The sequence below is a fragment of the Podarcis gaigeae genome (genome assembly GCF_964106915.1).
Source record: "Podarcis gaigeae genome assembly, chromosome: 2".
NCBI classification, from domain to species: Eukaryota; Metazoa; Chordata; class Lepidosauria; order Squamata; family Lacertidae; genus Podarcis; species Podarcis gaigeae.
In genome coordinates, this window is record NC_139679.1 from 35429345 (window position 1) to 35452218 (window position 22874).

The following is a 22874-nucleotide window of genomic DNA, read 5'->3' on the forward strand; positions in this document are numbered from 1 at the left end:
TTTATGCTTACCTGCAGCTACAGAGGGCTGAAAAGTGGTGTGGCCCATGATAGAGACAAGCAGGTTCTCCAGACACTAATGAGTGGCTGCCGATTGAACAGCAGGTTCTTTTCCTTCATGCAACTACTTTGCTATCCACATACTTTTAAGTGGCTGCATTGGCGAGAGGAGATTTTTTAAATGATACTTTTCTTTATGGGGAGGCTGATGAGAGGAGAGGAGTGCTTTGTGGTTTAACTAAAGAGAAACTGATATTTGGGGGTAGGGATCTAGTTACGGGCTTAAATACATTAAGGGAGGGTTTATCTATAGATTATCTGAGAAATCAACTGGTTAGCTTTTTGAGAAATAGGTATTGTTGTTGTTGCAGCCCCCCCCCCCAAAGTGACCTCAGACAAGTGGCCTGGTGTTTGGAGGACCAGGCTCTGGCTTGTCTTTTCGCCTCATTGGCTTGCCTTCTATGAAATGGGTATTGTGTTGCAGTAGGCAAATGGGGTGCTTCAATGAATTGCTTAGTGTTTTCAGCTCTGAGAGAGAGAAAAAAAATAGCCTGTGCATTGTAACTTCTTAGCTTTCACATCCGTAAAATGGGTAATTTTTTAAATAGAAAGACTTCTGCCTCCTTAATTCCTCGATCATACCACGTGTGACTTCATTCAACTCAGTAGCATGGCTCATTTTCTTGAGGCATCTATCTGCTCTTCGTGTATGTTCTTTTCTGCTTACTGTTCATAGCACAGTTGTCATCTGGATTGCCTTTCATTTCTGGGGTCTTGATATCATGTGTGGATAAGCATTGCCCTTGCAATCACATGCAGTAGTATACACCTTAGATTAGTGTAGTGTTTTTATGGGGGGGGGGGGCTGCCAACTGGCCAAGCTCTGCCTCTTATCTTTAACATGCCAGACTCAGGGGTTGTACAGTGATACCTGGGGTTACATACACTTCAGGTTACACACTCCGCTAACCCAGAAATAGTGCTTCAGATTAAGAACTTTGATTCAGGATAAGAACAGAAATTGGGCTCCGGCGGCGTGGCAGCAGCAGGAGGCCACATTAGCTAAAGTGGTGCTTCGGGTTAAGAACAGTTTCAGGTTAAGTACGGACCTCCGGAACGAATTAAGTACTTACCCTGAGGTACCACTGTATTTGTAACGGCTTCACTTTGGGAGCCACTGGCTGCCACTGCATTCTTGATTTCTGAACTGATGCTCTGTTTTCCAAAATGAATCCTAGGGACAATTTAAATGTTCAGCAAAATCAAGCAGTAAAATGTTCCCTTGTTGTACCACACTTGACTCAGGTGTGCAAAGCAAAATGCTTTTTTTGAATATGTGGAGACTTTTTGTCATGGGATATCATTCGGACTGGCAAAGCCCCTCCTTAGCCAGTTGAAATGACCAACAAGGACAAATTCCACTTCTTAATTCTACTTAAGCTGGCCTTTTTAATGTGTTTTTCTTTTTTAAAAAACCAACCACAATACTAACATAGTTTCTTTATTTGCCATTGAGTTGTTCAAAGCTCTTGTCAAATGCTTGAAAAATTGTATTTTAGTATGTATAATATATCTAGTGTTTGTGTATGTATATATGTAATATAATATCTACACAGAGGTGGATTAAATGGACAGCTGGCGATTAAAGTGTGTTGTGTAGACCTTCATCATTTTACACTGATGGTTATGAATTCCACAATTTGTTCAGTTGTAAAGAAAGGCTAGCAATCTCAACTCTGGTTAAGCTTAGTCTGGAGTTATGAGTGTTACATTTCCAGAGGGGTAGACATGTTAAAACCTGCAGCAAAAGCTACAGAGAGGCTTGTGGCACCTTAAAGGCTAGATACCTAACCTAGAGTCCTCGTCAAGTTGCCGTGGAGCAGAGGAATGATGAATGAAGGTCATGAGGTTCCTAAAAAGCATGCCATAAAAAGCTTCCTGACGCTGTGTAAATTTTAAAAAGCTTTAAAATCTCTGGAGGTTGAAACACAAGAAGTTAAAGGCAGGGATAAACCTTGAAAGACCTGCAAACAAAATGTGGCTTTGGAGACCAGCATTACCTGAAACATCAAAAATGCCCAAAGTAAGCCCTCTCAGGACATAGGAGATGGTATCAGATAATGTGTTGTGGCCTCCTTAAGCACTTAAGAAAGCAATTGAGATCCGAACAGCAAGAGTCTTGGAAACATCTACTGATCCCATAAGTTGTCTAAGACCAAGGAGAGAAGACAGACTCAATAAAAAAAGTGAAATACCTGGGAATTAATATGACATCTAAAAATGTGAATTTATTTAAAGACAATTATGATAAATGTTGGACTGAGATTAAGAAGGATCTAGAAATATGGTCGAACTTGAAGCTTACCTTGCTAGGACGAATTGCAGTGATTAAAATGAATGTATTGCCTAGAATGTTATTTTTGTTTCAGACATTACAAATTGTGGATAAACTGAATTGTTTCAAGAAGTGGCAGAAAGATATATCTAAATTTGTCTGGCAGGGCAAAAAGCCCAGAATAAACTTTAAGATACTTACTGATTCAAAAGAAAGAGGGGGATTTGCCCTGCCAGACTTAAGACTGTACTATGAATCGGCAGCTTTCTGCTGGTTGAAAGACTGGCTACTACTTGAAAATGCAGACATTCTGGATTTGGAAGGTTTTAATAACATGTTTGGTTGGCATGCATATATCTGGTATGGCAAGGTTAAAGTGCACAAGGGTTTTAAAAACCATATTGTCAGGAAAGCATTATATAATGTTTGGACTCGGTATAAGGATTTGCTGGAAAATAAAACTCCCAGGTGGTTATCACCAATGGAGGCTAAAGAGGTGAAGAAGCTAAACACGAGAATCAACTGGCCAAAATATTCTGAGATTTTAGAAATAGAAAGTGGCGAATTTAAATTACAGAGTTTTGAGAAGATAAAGTCCAAGGTACGAGATTGGCTCCATTATTATCAAATAATGGAGGCCTTTAAACAAGACAGGAAAATTGGGTTCCAGGTGGAAAAATCGAAATTAGAAACTGAATTGTTAGAATCCAATACTAAGAACCTATCAAAGATGTATAACTTGCTGTTGAAGTGGAATACAATTGATGAAACTGTTAAATCAGCAATGGTTAGATGGGCATAGGACCTAGGACATGACATTATGTTCGCTGACTGGGAACAGTTGTGGACCACAGGTATAAAATTTACGGCTTGTAATGCCTTAAGAGAAAACATTATGAAAATGATTTATAGGTGGTACATGACCCCAGTCAAGCTTGCTAAGATTTATCATTTGCCCAATAATAAATGCTGGAAATGTAATGAGACTGAAGGTACCTTCTTTCACCTTTGGTGAACCTGCCCGAAGATTAAAGCTTTCTGGGAAATGATTTATAATGAAATTAAGAAAGTACTCAAATGTACTTTTCATAAGAAACCAGAGGCATTTCTTTTGGGTATGGTGGGCCAACTGGTGTCAAGGAGGGACAAGATCTTTTTTATGTACGCCACAACGGCAGCAAGGATTCTACTAGCAAAGTATTGGAAGACACAAGAGCTACCCACGCTGGAAGAATGGCAGGCGAAAGTGATTGACTTTATGGGACTGGCAGAAATGACCGGCAGAATCCGCGACCAGGAGAAAGAAACTGTGGAGGAAGATTGGAAGAAGTTTAAAGTATATCTTAAAAATCGTTATAAAATTGAGGAGTGTTAAAGTGTGAAGGGAAAGGAAGATGTATAATTACAGCTATATTTATACTTTTTCATTTAATGTGATATTGAAAAGGAGAATAAGTTTAAATTTTAATTGGCTAAAAGAGTTGCTGAAAAATTGTGAAACTAGGATGCAAAAAGGGGAAGGTATGGGGAAGTCCAAGAAAAGAGGCTTATTAAAAGGAGGTTAAGAAAGTTGGATCTATGTTTTCTTTTTGTGTGTGTCTGTTGTTGTATGTATTATTAAGTGTTGTTGTGTCGATAAAATTGGAAAATCAATAAAAAAATTATTAAAAAAAAGAAAAGAAAAAAAGAGAAGACAGACTCAAAAGGCTAAACAAAGCAACAAACATTAGTAGATAAGGTGAGCAATATTTTCATGGAAGATGCAGACACTGTACTATCTTCACTTTGGAGGCTTCAAAAATGGAGCTGAAAGTAATGATTTTCTTTCTTACCACCTGCATTAAAGAAGCTTTAGCAATGGAACACGCGACTGGGAGAAGAGCAGTCTCTACGGGCCTCTTTTGACATTGTTATTTTCTGCATTTTCACGACAAAAAAACTATTAAGAAAGAGCAGCGACTGTTAAAGCATGAAGTTGAAAGCATGAAGGGTATTGTATTTCAGTATTTCAAGGTCTCTCTGTGGAAATGATGCATAAGTCCAAAATTATGAACTCATCAGAGTCCTAATAGTTGAAAGATTACAACAATGAGGGGGACTTGCTCTGTTGTGCTGAAGTGTGTCGTGCTCGGAAGTGTGTGGTGGCAATAAGTCCCAGATTAACAATTTTTACAGGTTTAAAGGACAAAAGGAAGAAGAACTGAGGCAGCCCCCAGATTGTATCATAAAGGTAAAGGGACCCCTGACCATTAGGTCCAGTTGTGACCGACTCTGGGGTTGCGGCACTCATCTTGCTTTATTGGCCGAGGGAGCCGGTGTACAGCTTACGGGTCATGTGGCCAGCATGACTAAACCGCTTCTGGCGAACCAGAGCAGCACACGGAAACGCTGTTTACCATCCCACTGGAGCAGCACCTACTTGCACTTTGACGTGCTTTTGAACTGCTAGGTTGGCAGGAGCAAGGACCAAGCAATGGGATCTCTCCCCACCCCCCATCGCGGGAAATCAAACCGCTGACCTTCTGATCGGCAAGTCCTAGATTCTGTGGTTTAACCCACAGCGCCACCCACGTCCCAGATTGTATCATACAGGAATCCAAAGGAGCTTGCTTTCTGAAACAGACCCACAGCCCAAACTGAGTTATGAAATGCTGAGACCAAATTGAATCCAAGTTATGTGGATTCCTCCCTCATCCCTAAAGGCAACTGAAAACCTCTGAATATAACCAATTGTGTTTTGAACAAACCACAGTCAGGTGAAAAAAAAATGAGAATTTGAAACAGGTTACTCGAAAAAATAGTGAAACGGAACGACTTCTGAAAGATGGCATTAGAATCATTTATAACATGTCAGTAAGATTTGAGCGCTAATAACATGGTATGTTTGAAAAGCTGAATTTCTTCTGGAACAAGAGATATGGACAAGCTTACATCCTTGATGTTAGTTCAAAGGAGAACTGTTTCAAAGTTGTAGCATTTTGGTACATTACCTGAGAGGCTTAAGCACTTTATAAAGATGGAGATGCTTGGAATGTCCTGGGGTTCTTGGTTACTCACTTGCATTTCTGGTGGCCTTGGCTAGCAATCCAGTGAGCTTTTCCAGCTGGATGAAAAGGTCTCTGCCTAAGGCGATCATTTTGAATTGATTTTAAACCACTGTTCAGTTGTTTTTTGTACTGTTTTTAAAACAATGTTTAGCTTGTCTTATGGTAAGCATGGAAATCGCCTGGTGACACATGTAAAGGTGATTCATAAATTAATAAATAATAATAATTCTGGATATGTGTCCTTCACAGAAAGTACAGTGGATGGAATTACAGTCACTAGCTATACTGGTTGGGATATGTAAATCAAAAGATAACTACCTGGCTTTATAAAATAAGCTAGATGCTCACAGTTTAATGATGAAAATCATCTAAACCATTAAAAGAGACAGATTAGATTTATAAATTATAGGGGATATTCTAAAGATGGACAAACTAAATCTGGGGTCAAAATAGATTATTTTATAGCACAATTTTGGCCTATGATTGGAGAATGCTCGTGCCAATATTCATATATCTATATCTATCTATCTATATCTATCTATCTATCTATCTATCTATCTATCTATCTATCTATCTATCTATCTATTCCTGAGATTAGTCCTGAGAGATATAGAAGGATTTATTTGAATTAAACCTTAATTCAATATAGAGTTTGATTAATGGATGAATTAAACAAGGATCTAGTCAGCCCTTTCCTTGGTGGGATAAGGAACAGAAGGGACAACAATAGGATTGGTTAATTCTTTCCTTGTGTTGCACTTTTTGTGAAGGAACAATTAATATATATTTTTTAAGTTGCCCTAGAGCTGATCTGATTGTGACAAATGTGTTGGGTCACCCAGAGCAATCTCTGTCACCATGGCAACATGGTTCCTGAGCTGGTGTTATTTCATTCTACAGTGACTTTCTGGCTTGTTTCCGGCTTTGTGTTTTCTTAACTGCAAGGCTATCTGCCCTTCTTGTTGCTCTCGACATAATTTGTCTTAACTGCTCTGACAAAAGACAGCTGCTAGAACTCCTCTTTCAAGACATCTTGAACAATATTTAACATATTCATTCCAAATCTGTCTGTATGTTTGCATAGAAGTGCTAATACTTCTGATTTTACAGAAAAATTGCAGTGATTTTCCCAAGGTGGCCCTGTAGTAAGGTGACCCTCTTTGTAAATGGACTTAAGATTGCAGCCTCCTAAATCCCACTGGATTTAGTGGGACATGCTTCTGGGTAAATATGAGTAGGATTGCACTATTAATTAAGCACCCTCCCTGCTTGGTAGCTGAATTAATGGTCCCCCATAACTTGCATGTGTGGTTCGGATCTACCACATGCATTCAGTATTATGAACCTGGCTGAGATCGAACAAATCACCCTCCTCCTTGTTGAACTTTTGGCTTCTAGTGAAGTTCTTTTGTTTCAGCAGGCTTTTTAAGTAACTTTTCCGATTTTGTAGTTAGTTGTTGTTGTTTAGTCGTTTAGTCGTGTCCGACTCTTCATGACCCCCTGGACCAGAGCACGCCAGGCACTCCTGTCTTCCACTGCCTCCCGCAGCTTGGTCAAACTTATGTTGGTAGCTTCGAAAACACTGTCCAACCATCTCGTCCTCTGTCGTCCCCTTCTCCTTGTGCCCTCCATCTTTCCCAGCATCAGGGTCTTTTCCAGGGAGTCTTCTCTTCTCATGAGGTGGCCAAAGTATTGGAGCCTCAGCTTCAGGATCTGTCCTTCCAGTGAGCACTCAGGGCTGATTTCCTTAAGAATGGAGAGGTTTGATCTTCTTGCAGTCCATGGGACTCTCAAGAGTCTCCTCCAGCACCATAATGTAGTTAGTTAGTTTAATCTTTATTGTAGCATTTTAACATTATGGTACACCAGTTAGAGATTAACGCGTTAAAGCTGTGTATAAATGCTTGAAGTAAAATAGCTGAAAATAAAATACACCATATCAGTTCTGATGGTGCTGTGTGACAGGCCCAGTTTGGACAATTGTATCTAGGCTTAAGCAGAAATAAGCATAAGCCTTGGGGCTGCAAGCTCTGTCCCCTTCTTTCCCTCTGTTTTTCTTGGTGTACAGTGAGTGATGAGCCAGGAAGTCTTTAGTTAACTATAATTTTCCATTTTATCTGAACCAGAAAACTGTTTACTATGTCATGACTTAAAGCCATAGTTTGACGCTGGTTTAAGAATATGGCATTTCCCAAAGCTGGTAGTTTTCCCACTTGGATGAATAGTAAATTATGCTTAATTGAAGGCTCAGCACAGTGCACTGAGAAGGGATAGAACTGTATGCACATGCGTTTTGAAACACAAGAGGAAAACTTTGAGAGGAAAAGGAAATATATGCTTTGCTGACTTACCTATGAAGCCTCGGCTCTTTTACTACCTTAAAAATAAGAAATGCATTACATTTAACTTAGGCAGCAGTTCACACATAAAACGGCACTGTTTAGAGTACAGATGAATTAAAAATATATAAAATCTTTCCTTTTATCCACGATTACAAGTATACCTTGTGTTAGAAATGAAACGGTTAGCTAATTAAGTAACTGCTTTTTGAAAGTTGGCAAAAATGAAGCAAAAGTTTATCGTGGACATGCTCCAGACATGTGGTTTATATATTTATGTACAGTGGTACCTCGGGTTACATATGCTTCAGATTACAGACACTTCAGGTTACAGACTCCACTAACCCAGAAATAGTACCTCGAGTTAAGAACTTTGCTTCAGGATGAGAACAGAAATTGTGTGGCGGCAGCGCAGCAGCAGCAGGAGGCCCCTTTAGCTAAAGTGGTGCTTCAGGTTAAGAACAGTTTCAGGTTAAGAATGGACCTCCGGAATGAATTAAGTATATAACCAGAGGTACCACTGTACGTGTTTGCCTGGTACATTTACGAACATTTATTATATATATAAGACCTTAAAATTCTTATAACAAAAGGTACCCCGGACCGTTAAGTCCAGTCGTGGACGACTCTGGGGTTGCGCGCTCATCTCGCTTTACTGGCCGAGGGAGCCGGCGTACAGCTCATGTGGCCAGCATGACTGAGCTGCTTCTGGCGAACCAGAGCAGTGCACGGAAACATCATTTACCTTCCTGCCGGAGCGGTACCTATTTATCTACTTGCACTTGACGTGCTTTCAAACTGCTAGGTGGGCAGGAGCTGGGACCGAACAACGGGAGCTCACCCCGTCACGGGGATCCGAACTTCCGACCTTCCAATCGGCAAGCCCTAGGCTCTGTGGTTTAGACCACAGCGCCACCTGCATCTCCTGATGTTACTGGACTACAATTATCAGCCCTGATCACTGGCCATGCTGGCTGGGGCTGATGGAAGTAAGAGGATTCATACCTTCAAGTAGGACTGCCTGGCACAATAGGGCAGTGGCGTGGAGCCACCCTCCTAACTACTGGCATTGCTGCTGAATGGGGCAGGGCAGCTGCTGCTGGTGTACCCACATTGCCATAACCTCACTACCCCTCGGTCTCCACCCTGTCCAGGACACAGCTCATACACTTTTAATTCCTCACATGCTATTGCTGGTGTCCGTGGGTGCAGAGTTCCTAGTTGCGTAGAAGCAAATGTGATTGTTGAAAGCAGCAGTTCTTTAAGATGTTACTTTAAACTGAAAAACTTCATTGCCTCCCGATGAAGATGTCCTCCATCACAGAAAAGAATAATAATTTTCCTACGCTTTTTTCTCTTATACCTTTTACAGCTCCTGCAAAAAAATTTTTAGTTTTTAAAACCATGATGCTGGTTTTAGGCTTTCCTAATCCACTTAACTCAACCCCAGCAAATTAAATTGGAAGCCATATGGTGGGACAAGGCTGACGTAATCCTTGGATATGCAGGGAGAACTCTGCTCTTTGTTACCTGGAGTGAGGCAGCACAAATGTTTCTGGGTCTATCAGCTTCTAAATAATAATTAAAAAAAGATGACGTAGAAGAAGAAGAGTACATCAGTCACAGCCCAAGGAGCTAATGAATATGACATTTCCCTTTTGACACAAGCTGGAACATATTATTTTCCTCTTCCAGTACTAACCCCTCTTTGTCACGCTTCCAATCTCTTGGGGGCATTTTGAAACCTGGAGGTGGCTCCTATAAAAATCTCTCTACCCGTAAATGCAATCCGCTCTTAATCAGACCCATTCAGGGAGTGCAGCTGCCAGACCAGGTCATTCCGCATCGTTATGATTATTAAAATTAAGAGCTTGTCACTTCTCAGAGTTCACCCTGGGGTATAGTGTTCAGAGCCGGAAATCGGGTTCCCGAGGAATAATCAACATATATAACAAGGAGCTTAGGAATACATCTAAAGCCCTTGGCCAGCCTCTGGGTGTAATTTGGTGCTTCTCTCGTACTTCTTGTCAGGTTTTAAGCAGGGAAGGACAATTAGGAAAAGCTGAATCTGATTACTAATTAACAATTCTGTATTTGCATACTGTTGCAAATGCAACACAGGTCATATGCACCCAGATTTAGTTATATCCCTCCATTCTAGCATATTCAAATCCCACAATCAATAGGCTCAGTGGGCTTAATTATACAAATAGTATTGCCTTGTGTGCCTTTACAGAAGGTAGCCCTCCATTTGAAGGGCTGTCCAGTCTAAGATTGGTTGAAAGATCAAGGCTCCTGCTGTTCTTTCTTTTCACAGCAGACTGTGAAAACACATAGGTCAAACCTATTCCTACTATGATATGATAGTGCATCTTTCTTGTTTTTAAGTTGTATTTTAATCAACTTGTTTTTATTATTGGTTGTTAGCCGCCCTGAGCCCGGTCTTGGCTGGGGAGGGTGGGGTATAAATAAAATTTATTATTATTATTATTATTTCTAAATGTGCATCTCTGTGTCATCAATCAGCATATGCAATATTTGAGCAAATCAGTGTCATCTTCCAACTTTTCCTTAGACTTACGCATTTCCTCTCCTTTTTTTTTTTGCGGTATGTAACTGGCCCACCCTCTGTACAACCTTTGCCCAAAGTGAGCTGAGGTGCAGGGTGCAATTCCAAAAAGTGCTAATTTACCAGAAAGCCATTTGGATTCCAGACCTGTTAATTCCTATCTGAAGCCTGACATCTGCACGTGCGGGGAATAGGGAGGACAGCAGAGGAAGGTGTGTATTTGTGGGGGGGGGGGGTGTCTGGGCCTCCTGCTTCTGCTATAGCAACCAGTTCAGAACAATAGCTCCCCAGAAGCATTACTCATTAAAGTCCAGGGGAACCAGGAGGAAAGGCAGTGATTCAATTAGCACCTCTGTGGCAGCACTGCCCCCTTTGGCTTCCCAGCAGTGTGGGATAATTAGGACAATTTATCCTACAGCTGCGCTGCCCCAGAGAGACAGCCTCTCCTTAAACGGGCATGTGCAGCTGACTCTTCCTGACACACGAAGGAGTCTATGGCAGCTTGTCCCCCAGGCGGCAGCCACCAACACTCCCAAGTCTTCTCACACGTTCACCGACAAATAGAGGATCAGATCAGACAGACAGTGGCAGAGGCAGCTGTGAAGAGTCTGGTGGGAAGAGATGGCTTTGTGCCTCCAGGCTGAGCAGGACTCTTGTCAGGAGCTGGAGATGGATGAAATGCAGAGGGTTACTCAGTCCTTGAAAAGGTCTATAAACCCACTGGTAGTGCATTGTAAGTGACAAGGCTGACCCTACAAGGCACTGGACACTGTGGACTAGACCTGAATGAACTTATTCAACATTGGCTTGGAAAAGCTGAGGGAGAGTAGAATCTTATCAATCTGCGGAAACATAAGAAAGAGTCCTCCCGGATGAGACCAAAGGCAATTGTTTTAGTTGCTAGTGTGTTTCAAGGCTGAATCAAAGGTGCCTAGGGCACCTAAGGAGAGCCAGTGTGGTGTAGTGGTTAAGAGCGGTGGACTCGTAATCTGGTGAACCGGGTTTGATTCCCCGCTCCTCCACATGCAGCTGCTGGGTGACCTTGGGCCAGTCACACTTCTCTGAAGTCTCTCAGCCCCACTCACCTCACAGAGTGTTTGTTGTGGGGGAGGAAGGGAAAGGAGAATGTTAGCCGCTTTGAGACTCCTTTGGGTAGTGATAAAGTGGAATATCAAATCCAAACTCCTCCTCCTCCTCTTCTTCTTCTTCTTCTTCTTCTTCTTCTTCTTCTTCTTCTTCTTCTTCTTCTTCTTCGACAGCCATGCCTTCAAAGGCCACCTCTTCATATGCAGCAGTGTCACTCTGTGCATCAGGCCCTTCTCCAAAGTGCCTTAATTTTAGAGGGGAAACGGCATCCGCTGCAAGAAGCAAGGCTATATTTCACTTGCCCAAAGGCACTGAAACGCCCTCGTTGATCAGCCTCATAGCCTTCTGTGGAGTCTTTGCAACCAGACTAACTTTGGCAAGCATATGTCTGCTGCTTCTGCTGCCGTTGTCATTGATGATGGTGGTAATGATAACAATGATAAATATAGCCATTATTATAGGGTTTTATATGCTGCTCTTCAAGCAGAGGCTCTTGGAGAAACCAACAAATCATAAAATAAAACACTAAAAAGATAATTAGCACCTCAGCAGCAGCAAGGCCCCCCTCCTGTGCCACACTAGGGTGAGATAATCAGGACAATTTGCCCGACAGCTGAGCTGCTGAAAACGATAATTTAGAATCATAAATAAATAAAAGCAGCAGTGCAATAAAGTATCTCCTCCTTAGGAGGGGGGTGGGGGAGTCCACATAGGAGGGGGACGGTATCCAGTTCTGCAGTGATGCTCAAAAACGTTAGAGTCCCCCATTTGTCTAATCTGGGTCAGTGAAAAGTGGACGCCACTCCGCTTCTTGGAAGAGAGAGATTCCAGCTTGACTTTTGCATGAAAAATAGCAGTATCTGCACTACCTTCATGGAACTTAAGAGCAGCCCTGCTGGATCAGATTGAAAGCCCATCTAGATCAGCGCTGTCTTCTCATTTCAGCCCACCAGGTGCCTGTGGAAAGCCCAAAATCACAACCTGAGCACCACAATCCTTCCCCTCCTAGTGATCCCCAGCGGTTGATATTCAAAAGCATACTGTCTCAGACAGTTGAGGTAGAACGTAGCAAGGGTCCATTGGGTGGCCATCACTGTCCCTTGGGGGAGCAGATTCCATGGTTGTAACAATGCAATGTATGAAGAAGTGCTTGCTTTTGTCTGTACTGAATCTCCCAGAGATCAGCTTCATTAGATCACCCTGGCTTCTAGTACAGTGGCACCTCGGGTTAAGAACTTAATTTATTCTGGAGGTCTGTTCTTAACCTGAAACTGTTCTTAATCTGAGGTACCACTTTAGCTAATGGGGCCTCCCGCCACCGCCATGCCACCACCGCACAATTTCTGTTCTCATCCTGAAGCAAAGTTCTTAGCCCGAGGTACTGGGTTAGTGGAATCTGTAACCTGAAGCATCTGTAACCTGAGGTACCACTGTATATTGAGAGGGGGAGAAAAACGTTTTTCTCACCATTTACTTCACACCACACATAGTTTTGTACGCTGCCCTGCTTGGAGCAGGTTAGATAATGGTCTGTGAGTTAGACAGGGCAGGTTTCTCAACACCATCTGCTGCAGGCTTAGGGCCATACACAATAACAAGGTTGGACCCAAGTCAAAAAATAAACCAGGGTGGTGTCCAAAAACAGGAATCAGCAACTGAGGAAATCTTGTACATAGCAGGGCAAAGACATCAGGCTCAGACATAGGCAGTTGAATGACATATATCATTCAAGCAACAGATTCCAACGAAGGTTGATACAACTCAGACCATACCCAGCCTAAGATGCAGTTGTTTGCACTAAGAGCCCACTCACTTGAGAAGGACCATTACTCTCAGGGAGCTCTTCGGTTATGCAGTAAAAGTGGGTTCTCAGGCATTCACTCCACTGTTGACCAGCTACCTCGGATTGGGCCTTCTGATGCCAGCACAGTTGAGTGCTGGGGGTTATGTGACCTCCCCCTCTGACTTGGCTGGGGGCTCTTCTTCCAGAGGAGGGCCAGAAACTCATCTTGGGGGTCTTTAAGTTAGCCAAACTATAACCTCCTGGACACTGACACTCTGACTCCATATTATCTCCTTTGTCTCCAAACCATAAGGAATTAGCAAAGCATGGCTTTTATGATCCAAAACTACAGAAGGAATCTGTGCAGTTAAAATGCATTATTCATGGCACCTAAACTGCTGTACTTGCTTCTGTTGTTTTATTAATACATTAATTTGAGGTGTTTGAAAGCTCCTTTTTTGTAGATTTATGTGTAGTTGTTGATGTTTTTTTCCCGTTAGCTGCCTTGAGATTTGGGAAGATGGGTTAAAAATATTTTAAAGAGATTGAATCAGCTCACACATGCCTTGTTCCAAAGAGCTTGGTGGAGAGACCCTCACAGCGCATTCTGTTTCGTTTTACTTTTCAGACTTGCACTTAGCAGCCGAACTGGGGAAAACACTGCTGGAGCGCAACAAAGAACTGGAGGATTCTCTGCAACAGATGTACACAACCAATGAGGAGCAAGTGCAAGAGATAGAGGTACCAGTGAAGCACAGGCACACACATGAGCCAAATAACCCGTTTTCCTGCTTAAGGTGGCGCATGGCTGTGAAAAAGTAGACAGCTGCTTGTTTGGTATTTTCACTGCCCCAGTGCAAGCCAGGATGAGCTGCAGCCTCAGAGATGTGCTATTAGGGGGAGGGATGAAAAACACATATGGAAGAGGGTAGAACAGAGGTGGATTAAGGCCTACAGCTCAAAAAGACATTGCTGTACATTCCTGGGAAGCCCTCCCACCCCTAACCCATATGTTTACATTCTGGGCAGCAGCTTTAGTCAGGGTCACTTTGAGCTTTGTTGAGTCCCTGGATTAGTTTCCAACAAAGTCCCTGAAATGGGGTTAATGGTGCAGACCTAACCCTGCCTGCTCAGAAGTAAGTCCTATTGAACTGAATTTAGTGTGGCTTACTCCCAGGTAAGGGGGGTTAGGATTGCAGCCTAAATGGCTTTGTCCCCTTTAGACAAAATGCATCTGTTTTCCATTGACTTTTTCTGTTTTCATTTTTCAAAGTATTAAGATATGCTTAGCAGTAGCTTACCTTGTTGGTTTTTTTAATAGTAAATTCGGGCCTGCCCATGTTGCCCAATTAGGGGCAGCCTTTTAGTCAATCAAAAGACATTTTAAGTGATTCATCCAGTCTTTTGACTAAATGCTTTAGACCTACTGAATTTTTTCTTCATGGTATGATGTTCCTAATGTTTTTTTATGGGCTTTTAAACCTTTTTTCTTTCCAGTATTTGACCAAACAGCTGGAAATGTTACGGCATATGAATGAACAGCATGCCAAGGTTTACGAGCAGCTGGATGTGACAGCGCGTGACTTGGAACTGGCCAATCAGAAGCTTGTGCTGGAGAGTAAGACATCCCAGCAGAAGATACAATGGTAATGCTTCATCTGGTGGGTCCTTTCATGTCTAAAGGTAGAGGTTGCCTGGCAATTGGGGGGTGGGGAAAACATTCAAAACTGAGGTGGCATTGTTAATTCAAAAGTGAGGATTATAAGAACACAGCCCTTGTGACATTTTGCAGTTTCATGGCCCTGTTCATGCCAGGGAACAACTGAGATGGTGAATCTGTTTCCATAATGTCCTCTGGGACATGAATGGAATGCAAGATCTTCTTCCTCTTCATTGGGAGAAGAGTTTTTAATAAGAATTGGGTTTGTCAGCTACCCAGTGATGGCCAGTGGACAGATAAGTTGATTGATCCTACATGTAAGCAAATATGAGAATTTGCCCTTTGCACTGGGCTCCTCTAAGTTCTCAATATCTTAGAATACGGTGGTTTTTCTGTCTGTTTAATGCTTCCAAGTGGAGGTAGAGAACCCTTTTTCAGCCCGAGGACCACATGCCAGTGGTGGGTGGGGTTATAAAGGTAAAGGTAAATGGAGCAGCAGATGCAAATTTTACCTTTGCACAGTAGCCTAGTACAATATTGACACACCCCTTTATCCTCTATTCAGAAAAGCGAGAGGCATTAGAGTTTGAGATACAGCCCAGCCAGGCAAAACCATTTGTAGAGCAAAGAGGTGTGGCTTGGTGACGGTGCTGAAGGCTGCTACTTTGACTTATGCAGAATAGCTTAGCTCAGAAAACATGGTGGCTATAGTCTCACTATAACAGACTTCCAGGGAAGGATTTGCAGGACAGAGAGATCTAGCTTTCGAATGTGTCTCCATGATCTTTCATTGCAGATGTGTGGCTCTGCCAATCATCGGCCAGAGGTGATGGGGCAGGTAAGCACATAGCTTGGCTAGTTTCCTGCTTACCTACCATTATAGTTAGGATGCCATCCAACTAACCAGTTATGCTTGTGCAATGGCTTTTAGTTGTGCGTTTAACTTTCCTGCCCTCTCCTCTCCCTTTAGGAGACATGTTGGGAGTGCTGAGGGCATAGAAGTTAACATTGCACAGCTAAAAGTCATTGCACTAGTATAACTCTGTAATTGGATACTGCCCTGTGTCTGTATCTCAGTCTAAAAACAAGCTAGCGTTCTCTTCTCTTTTTCTTTCCCATCAACTCTGGCTTCATGTAACAGCCTAACAGAAACCATTGAGGGGCTACAGAACCAAGTCGATGACCTACAAAAGCAGGTGGAAGAGCTGCAGAGTCTAGATCAGCTGCGCATCCGCCGGGAGAAGAGAGAGAGGCGCCGAACCATCCATACATTCCCTTGCCTCAAGGAGCTATGCTCTAGTCCCAGGTAATCTGCAGCTGGAGGGGCGGTGCTTTGCGGGCAGACAAGGGAGAACAGAGTTAGGACAGCCATTCCTTTGCAGGGGAAAGCTGTCTCGGGCAGTATGGAACGTTCCAAGGCTGCAGCAGTATTTTTCATTCAGGGACCCATGGGCATTGCTAATGGCAGAAAACAGATGGAGGAAAGTTTAATTTTATAGAATAGACTGGGCTGGTGGGTGGCGGGAGAACAAACGTTTACAAAGTGTGTTAAAATAATAATAATAAAATTTGCTTTTTTTGCCAGTTAAGAGGTTTCAGATCCTCAAAAAAAAAAACCCTAAAACCAAAAGGGGGGGTGAAATGCAGATATCAGTTTTGGCACGCATACCAGTCTCATTTCCATCTCCCTCTATTGCTGTCTGGTACACAGTTTGAGCAAATTCATATGTAGAATAGCTTTATGAATTCCAGAGTGGAGAGAGAACAGGTTTTAGAAAAATAGGGGAATATTCAGTAATGTCAGAATCCCCATTCTTGGAGAAGGAAGGAAGGAAGAAAAAGAAGCAGCGTATTATCAGAACATCTTCTGTGATTATTTTTGTTCTCAGAATGATAACTTTAATAGTGTTATCACAATAGGACAGTTCTTTCTCACCCCTTTTTTGAAGCGAAGGACTGTGTGCCCTTGCTATGCGTATCTAGTATATAGGTAATTTAATTGTATACCAGTAGTACCTCACTGTGTAGAACCAGTGAGCTTGCCAGAGACAAAAGTCGTTCTAGGTACACATGTCACTTAAAAAAAGTGTGCAAGAGACTGTGCACTTGTATCCCCCCTAAATGGCACACCTGTCAATGAAGATTCATAAATATTTGCCTGAAAACAAGGGGCTCTGCACTTTAGAAGCAGACTGACCTCATTTTCAGATGTTCCTTGCCAGCGCTAAGCTCAGAGAAAACCAGTTCTGCAGTCTACTCATCCCTTTGGCCTGCCAGCAATTTCACTGGCATAGTCTCCCTGTGGGTTGCAGGGGCACCATCTCAGCTTCTCCCATACCTGGCAGCTCTTCCACCTGCAATTCCACCCCTGTACTAGAATAACAAAAGTTCCCAGTGTAGGCTCCTCCCCAAGAGGAGCCTGATAGTCAGAGAGCTCATTTATCACCCACTCCAACTGCAATTCTTCCCTCACCTTCTGAAGACGTTCCTTTGGTGCAGGGATCGGCAACCTAAGGCCCATGGGCTACAAGCAGCCCACGGGGGTCGTTTAACCGGCCCATGAGCTGCCCCCAAACTGAGCTACCTGCTCAGCGAGTCCCCGTGCGCTGCGCTAAACCGGCACGGTGCGGGGACTTGCTTTCATGGCACCAGAAATTGTGGGTGGGCCTGATCCAGCCCACAGAGGGATCTCCGCTGGAGTGAACCAGTCCAGGCAAGGTAAACCTTGCCGACCCCTGCTTTGGTGTGTTTGCTTGTTCCAGCAGGAGCCGTCTAAACCAGCAACATGCTTTATTGCAAACACAATCTGCTGAAAACCAGCAAGCGGAATTTCTGCTGCTGTGATGAAAGGAATATGCTATTAGGCCATAAGCTAACCCTAGGCAAAATCTGTTCAGTGCCTTTATGGATGCTTCCCCCACAATACCCCTGTGGTACTTTACCCAGAGTGCTGTAGGACTGGGTGTGTTGCCTTAATAAAACCTGCATTTGGGTTTTTGTAGGTCACATTCACTCAGGGCCACTAAGAAGAATTTTCAGTACCTCTCCCAGCCATCGGTTCCTTCCTAGAATGGAATGGGTCGTGGGGTGGGGGGAGGAGATGGTATGGCTCCTCCCACCCCACCCCACTTCCATCTGTTTCAGCTAATGAATCTGCTTCAGGCATCTTAATGGGGGGAGAGAATTATATATGCTGACAGAGATAAGCCAGTGTTTTCCATATTATAAAATGATTCAGGGAGATGTTATCCCACTGGGATCATATTTATACCCATCCTCCCTCTCACTCTGGACAGCTAGCTTCAGAACTAGCTAGCTCTTTAGAGACTTGGAAGCAAACTTTCAGAAGTGAGCTGCCTTAACCCATGGTAATCCATGAATTTTTATTTTTTTCTTTCTACAGTCTCTGGTCAAATAAGTTTGTTTAGTGCTTTGGGCAGTAACCTGGAAAATCAAAACAGGATCCCAAAACTGTGTCTGGCATAGAATAGAACCATAAGACGCCAGACACCACATCCAACCCCCTTCAGTGCAAGAATTAGCTAACCCTTTCCTGTAAACGTTGCAATGCTTATAATAAGCAACACAGAGCACAACACGTTTGTGTTTGTTTTTTTATTCATCATCAAAATTCGCCTTAAAATCCATTATTCCCTTGAAGCCTATACATTGCCTGTCTTCTTCCTTAGGAAACTAATCTTAAGTCCATGTAGCTTTCATTTGCTCACACTCATCCCTTCTTCCCTTTTTCTCCCTCCCTTCATTGTCTTGCCTGCAGATCTACAGCTGGGGCCCTTTTTTGCTTATATTACTCTTAAGAACACCATTCATAGAGGTGTCACTATAAGAACAATCATGAGTGTATAGTATGCTTATGAAGTCCTTTGAAAAGAACAGTGCAAAAGAACTTTAGGTCAGTTAAGCAGAACCGTACTTGGTTGGTGACTAGGGTTCAGTATGAAACTCAGGAAAGATAAGCAGAGTCCAGACAGCAAGTAGGGGAAGCATATGTTTGCCCGTTACCCTGTGGAAGAATTACTCCTGGCACATATTAAAATAGCACAACTCAATAAGGGTTCACATATATGTTGCCATTTGGGGTGTGAGACATAGGATCCTGTTGTTGCACTGAGGTAACTTCTCTGTTAACCTTTGCTAGACTTAGGGTACCCACCCTAGGAATCTATGATGATTAGTTTGCTAATGGCTGTTGGTTTTTTGAATATCAGATATGAAGATGCATTCCAGATTCATAGCTCTTCAATGGAGTTCAGTCAGATGCCCTTGGAACGAGAGAATGAGCGGCTGCAAGCAATGGTGAATTCCCTCAGGTCCCAAGTCAACCAGGAGAAACAGCGGAAGGAGAGGGTGGAGAGAGAGTACACGTCCGTCATCCAGGAGTACTCAGATCTTGAGCAGAGGGTGTGTGAGATGGAGAACTGCAAGCTGCGCATTAAAGAGCTGGAAGGAGAGTTACTGGAACTCCAGCAGATGAAGCAAGTTAAGAAGTATCTCCTCAGTAGAGAGGACAACCTCTCAGAAGCACTTCTGGAGCCATTGAACAATGCCCCAGAAGCTGACTACATCGACCTAACTGAGGAAGATGGAGGTAGAAACCATGAATCGTCCATGACAGCTTCCCCAAACCACCCTGTACGGAAAAGCTGTAGCGACACGGCCCTGAATGCCATTGTGACCAAGGATGCCGTGAGCCGCCATGAAGGCAACTACACGCTGCATGCCAATAATGTACGCAAGAGGGGGATGTCAATCCTGAGGGAGGTGGATGAGCAGTACCATGCCCTGCTGGAAAAGTATGAGGAGCTCCTCAGCAAGTGCCGACAGCACAAAGACAGCGTGCGCCATGCCGGTGTCCAAACCTCCCGCCCTATCTCTCGCGACAGCTCCTTTAGAGACTTCCGGGGAGAGGGTTATGAGCTGGAAGAGCTCAAGACAATGGAGAAGAGCCTTAGCAAACACGTGGAGGCTGTAGACAAGCGGCTAGAGCAGAGCCAGCCAGAGTACAAAGCCCTGTTCAAAGAGATCTTCTCCCGAATCCAGAAGACAAAAGCAGACATCAACGCCACCAAGGTGAAAAAGAAGGCCACAAAGTGAATCCTGCTGCTTTGGCGTCACTGCGTTTGCCACAAGCAAATTCAGCATCGAGCTCTTCACTTCGGCACCAGGGAGCATTGTACGGCCTCCTGCCTCCCAAGTCCTAGGAGCTTCTCACGTTGATGTCTTCTTGCACAAAAAGGGAACCTCTTGGAGTGTTTCAGGAGTGGGAAGAGCCCACCTCACATTCTTCGAAGTCAATGCTCCAAGCTGCCTGGGTCCCTGGATGTGCTGCAAAATGCTCTATGTCATAGTTGTAGTTGGTACCCAAGATTTTCCAAGGAAACCCTTCGCATCACTGCAGCAGCCAGAAACCACAAACAGGAAATTAAACGAACTAGCCACAGTCTCACCTTCTTCCGCGACCAGTTGGATTTGCTTTCCTTCAAGCAACACAGCAACAAGCTTGGATTTCTTATAATGCCCTGGAATACCCAGAACGTAATAATTTAAAACATCAATTTCCAGAGGCAGCTTCCATACACGCACTCTTTTTCTTCAGTTTCCTTCCCCCCTTCTTCTTCCCATGAAGAACCCACAGATGCATCGGCAAGACTTTTTACTGGACTTCTCTCTTTCCGGAAGGGGAGCATGTTCTTCCTGTTTAAGCCATCCTCTTATTGGTCAGGTTTTTCAATTTTTACAATGCAAGCTCATTGCAACTGGAAAAACTTGAAAAAAGATTGCTGTTATGTCTTCATCAAGCATACCTAATTGTTCCACTCATATAAGATAGGACAGAGTGAGCTTAGGTTTACACCTCCTCCAGTATTTTTATTTTAGGAAGTTAGTTGTCATCACTTCGCTCATTTAACCTGGGCTTTCCAAGAAGCCAAACAAGAAGTGCTATTACTGGCTTGGAGAGACACCCTCGTCTTCATTTGGGTGTTACGTTTCCCATGCCTTGCCGTTCAAGTGGTTTTTCCTAATTGTCTTTTGTGGCTGGCTCCTAAGACATGATTTGCATGGGCTTGCAAAAACTGAATAGTGATGACTCATGTTAAGTAGGAGTAAATTCAGCAAAACACCCAAGTTCAGTTATCATCACTAATAATGTTGTTTATCACACTATTCCACACAGTCACTTGTTAGTTAACGCTTCCGTTGCCAAGCTGCCTTTTCCAAAGGCTCTCTTTACTCCATTTATACATTCAGCCTCGCCTACATATACCACACATTTACACACAAAAGGCCTCTTCAGTCTCAGGAATAGTCAGTATCCATTTCACAGAAATACAGAATTGGGATTCTTTAGTCACATGCTAATAAGTGATGGTTAGGGTCACATGCATATATGAAAATAAGCAGTATTATATTTCACTAAGTTTAGGGTACACATGCCAGAGTTCTCACTTGTGAGGGGACAATAGTAGCAATGATTATTAACTTACCAAGCAGTATTATACTTGAAGAAATTTTGGACCAGTTTCTTGTTTAGTTGTACCTGAATAAGACCCAAAGTCTGTGATGTTTCTTTGAAATCATGCTAGTGTTAAATGAGTCTGCCTTTTCATTATTTCCAGCTTATTCCTTCAAGTCCTCTCACTTTTCAGCACTGTTTCTTCTTTGACTGCGATTCTCAAATCGCACGCTTTGCAGTGGTCAGTATTAACAGGCCCGAGCCAAGTGACTTGAGGACCATGGCTCCTTACAGTTGGCTGCCAACATTTCTGCTTCTTGCCATGCTTTTACATTTCATGTTGGTAGACCTGGTTTTGACCTGAAGCCGATTTTGTGAACTAAGTAAATACAGGGTAAGAAGGCAGATGTGTGGAAAGTCAATGGTTAAGTCAAACAGAGTGAGATTTCTACTCCTCTGCCATCAGATTGTCATCTCGTTATGTGTTTGCTAGATTCTTGCCATGGGGGTCCTTGTGTTCAGCCAATTGAAGTCACTTTTGTAATGTGTGAAAGTATTTTTGAGCAAGCCTGCCCAGGGGCTCTTCTTTCTGGAAAGATTCTTCCTCTACTACTTAATGCCAAAACTTCTTTTGTACCCTTGATGTGGCCCAGCTTTTGAAGCATTAGGAGCCATAGACATGATTGTGGCTGCCACTCTGGTAACCATGATGACAAACCTTCATGCCTTACAGTTGAAAAATCAAGTTGTCTGGGGGGTAAAATAACAAAGGAAGTTGGTTTTCTCAAGAGCATTTACCTTGCTCTGTGTGGCTGCCATCATGGCTGCTGATGTTTTGATTAACTTTCCTTTACTATCTTTCTACTAAGGGACTTTTGAACGGATGTTTTGTTCTCAAGTCATCTGTTTGTTGCATCAGTATTTGGGGTGGGAGGGGGCCATTGCAATCATTCTTGGTTTTGAACACCGTTAATGTGCAAACCAGCATCCCAGTTTAAGTGTAGTATACTTAAAATTAATATATTTAAAAATGCTTTATTCTCTTCTTAAATAAAAAAAGAAACACCAGTATTCTGAACACGGAAATTTCTTGTGTTTATTTCTTTGCATTCCAGAAATGGGCTTGCTGCTTTGAATTCTCAGCATCATTTAGGTCAAGAAAATGCTTTAGGCATGATAAAAAGTGGAGGGTAACCACCAGAATGGATGTGCTGCTTCTCTTTATTTATTACATAACAGATAGTTCCTGTTTTTGTGGGACGAGGACTCACTCTGTTATTAAAAAGCACCCCTTTACACACGTCAACATTCTGAACGCTCCAGTAGCTTGAAACATTTTCTTCCATGCTTGCAAATGTCAGCTTTGATTTCTTGAACACACTTCAGAGTAATTACTCATGCAAGCAATGAGATATTAACACTTGCCTCAACAAAGGGACAGCTGCATCGCATTGTCAGTCAGTTCAGCAAAATGCTGAGAGCATAATTTCTTTGACCAAAAATAATACTGGCTGTATTGTGTACAAAAAAAAATCTAGTGAACTTGTCTTTCCACTAAAAAACAGAATCTGCTTCCTACTT

General features: G+C 42.9%; 1 protein-coding gene across 5 annotated transcripts in view; it reads left to right on the forward strand.

Moving 5' to 3' along the window:
* The window catches only part of CDR2L (cerebellar degeneration related protein 2 like), a 33829-nt gene extending 11450 nt beyond the window's left edge, over nt 1-22379 (forward strand). For 4 of the 5 annotated variants that reach the window (XM_083728030.1, XM_083728028.1, XM_083728029.1 and 1 more), the window contains 4 exons: nt 13787-13899; nt 14656-14804; nt 15960-16124; nt 19048-22379. In XM_083728030.1, coding sequence (XP_083584156.1) covers nt 13787-13899; nt 14656-14804; nt 15960-16124; nt 19048-19933 — 1313 coding nt within the window. In that variant the 3' untranslated portion in view covers nt 19934-22379. Of the gene's footprint in view, nt 1-6524; nt 6606-13786; nt 13900-14655; nt 14805-15959; nt 16125-19047 lie in introns of those variants that run through there. The other variant, XM_083728031.1, reaches the window with a different exon arrangement.
* Nucleotides 22380-22874: the final 495 nt, after the last annotated feature.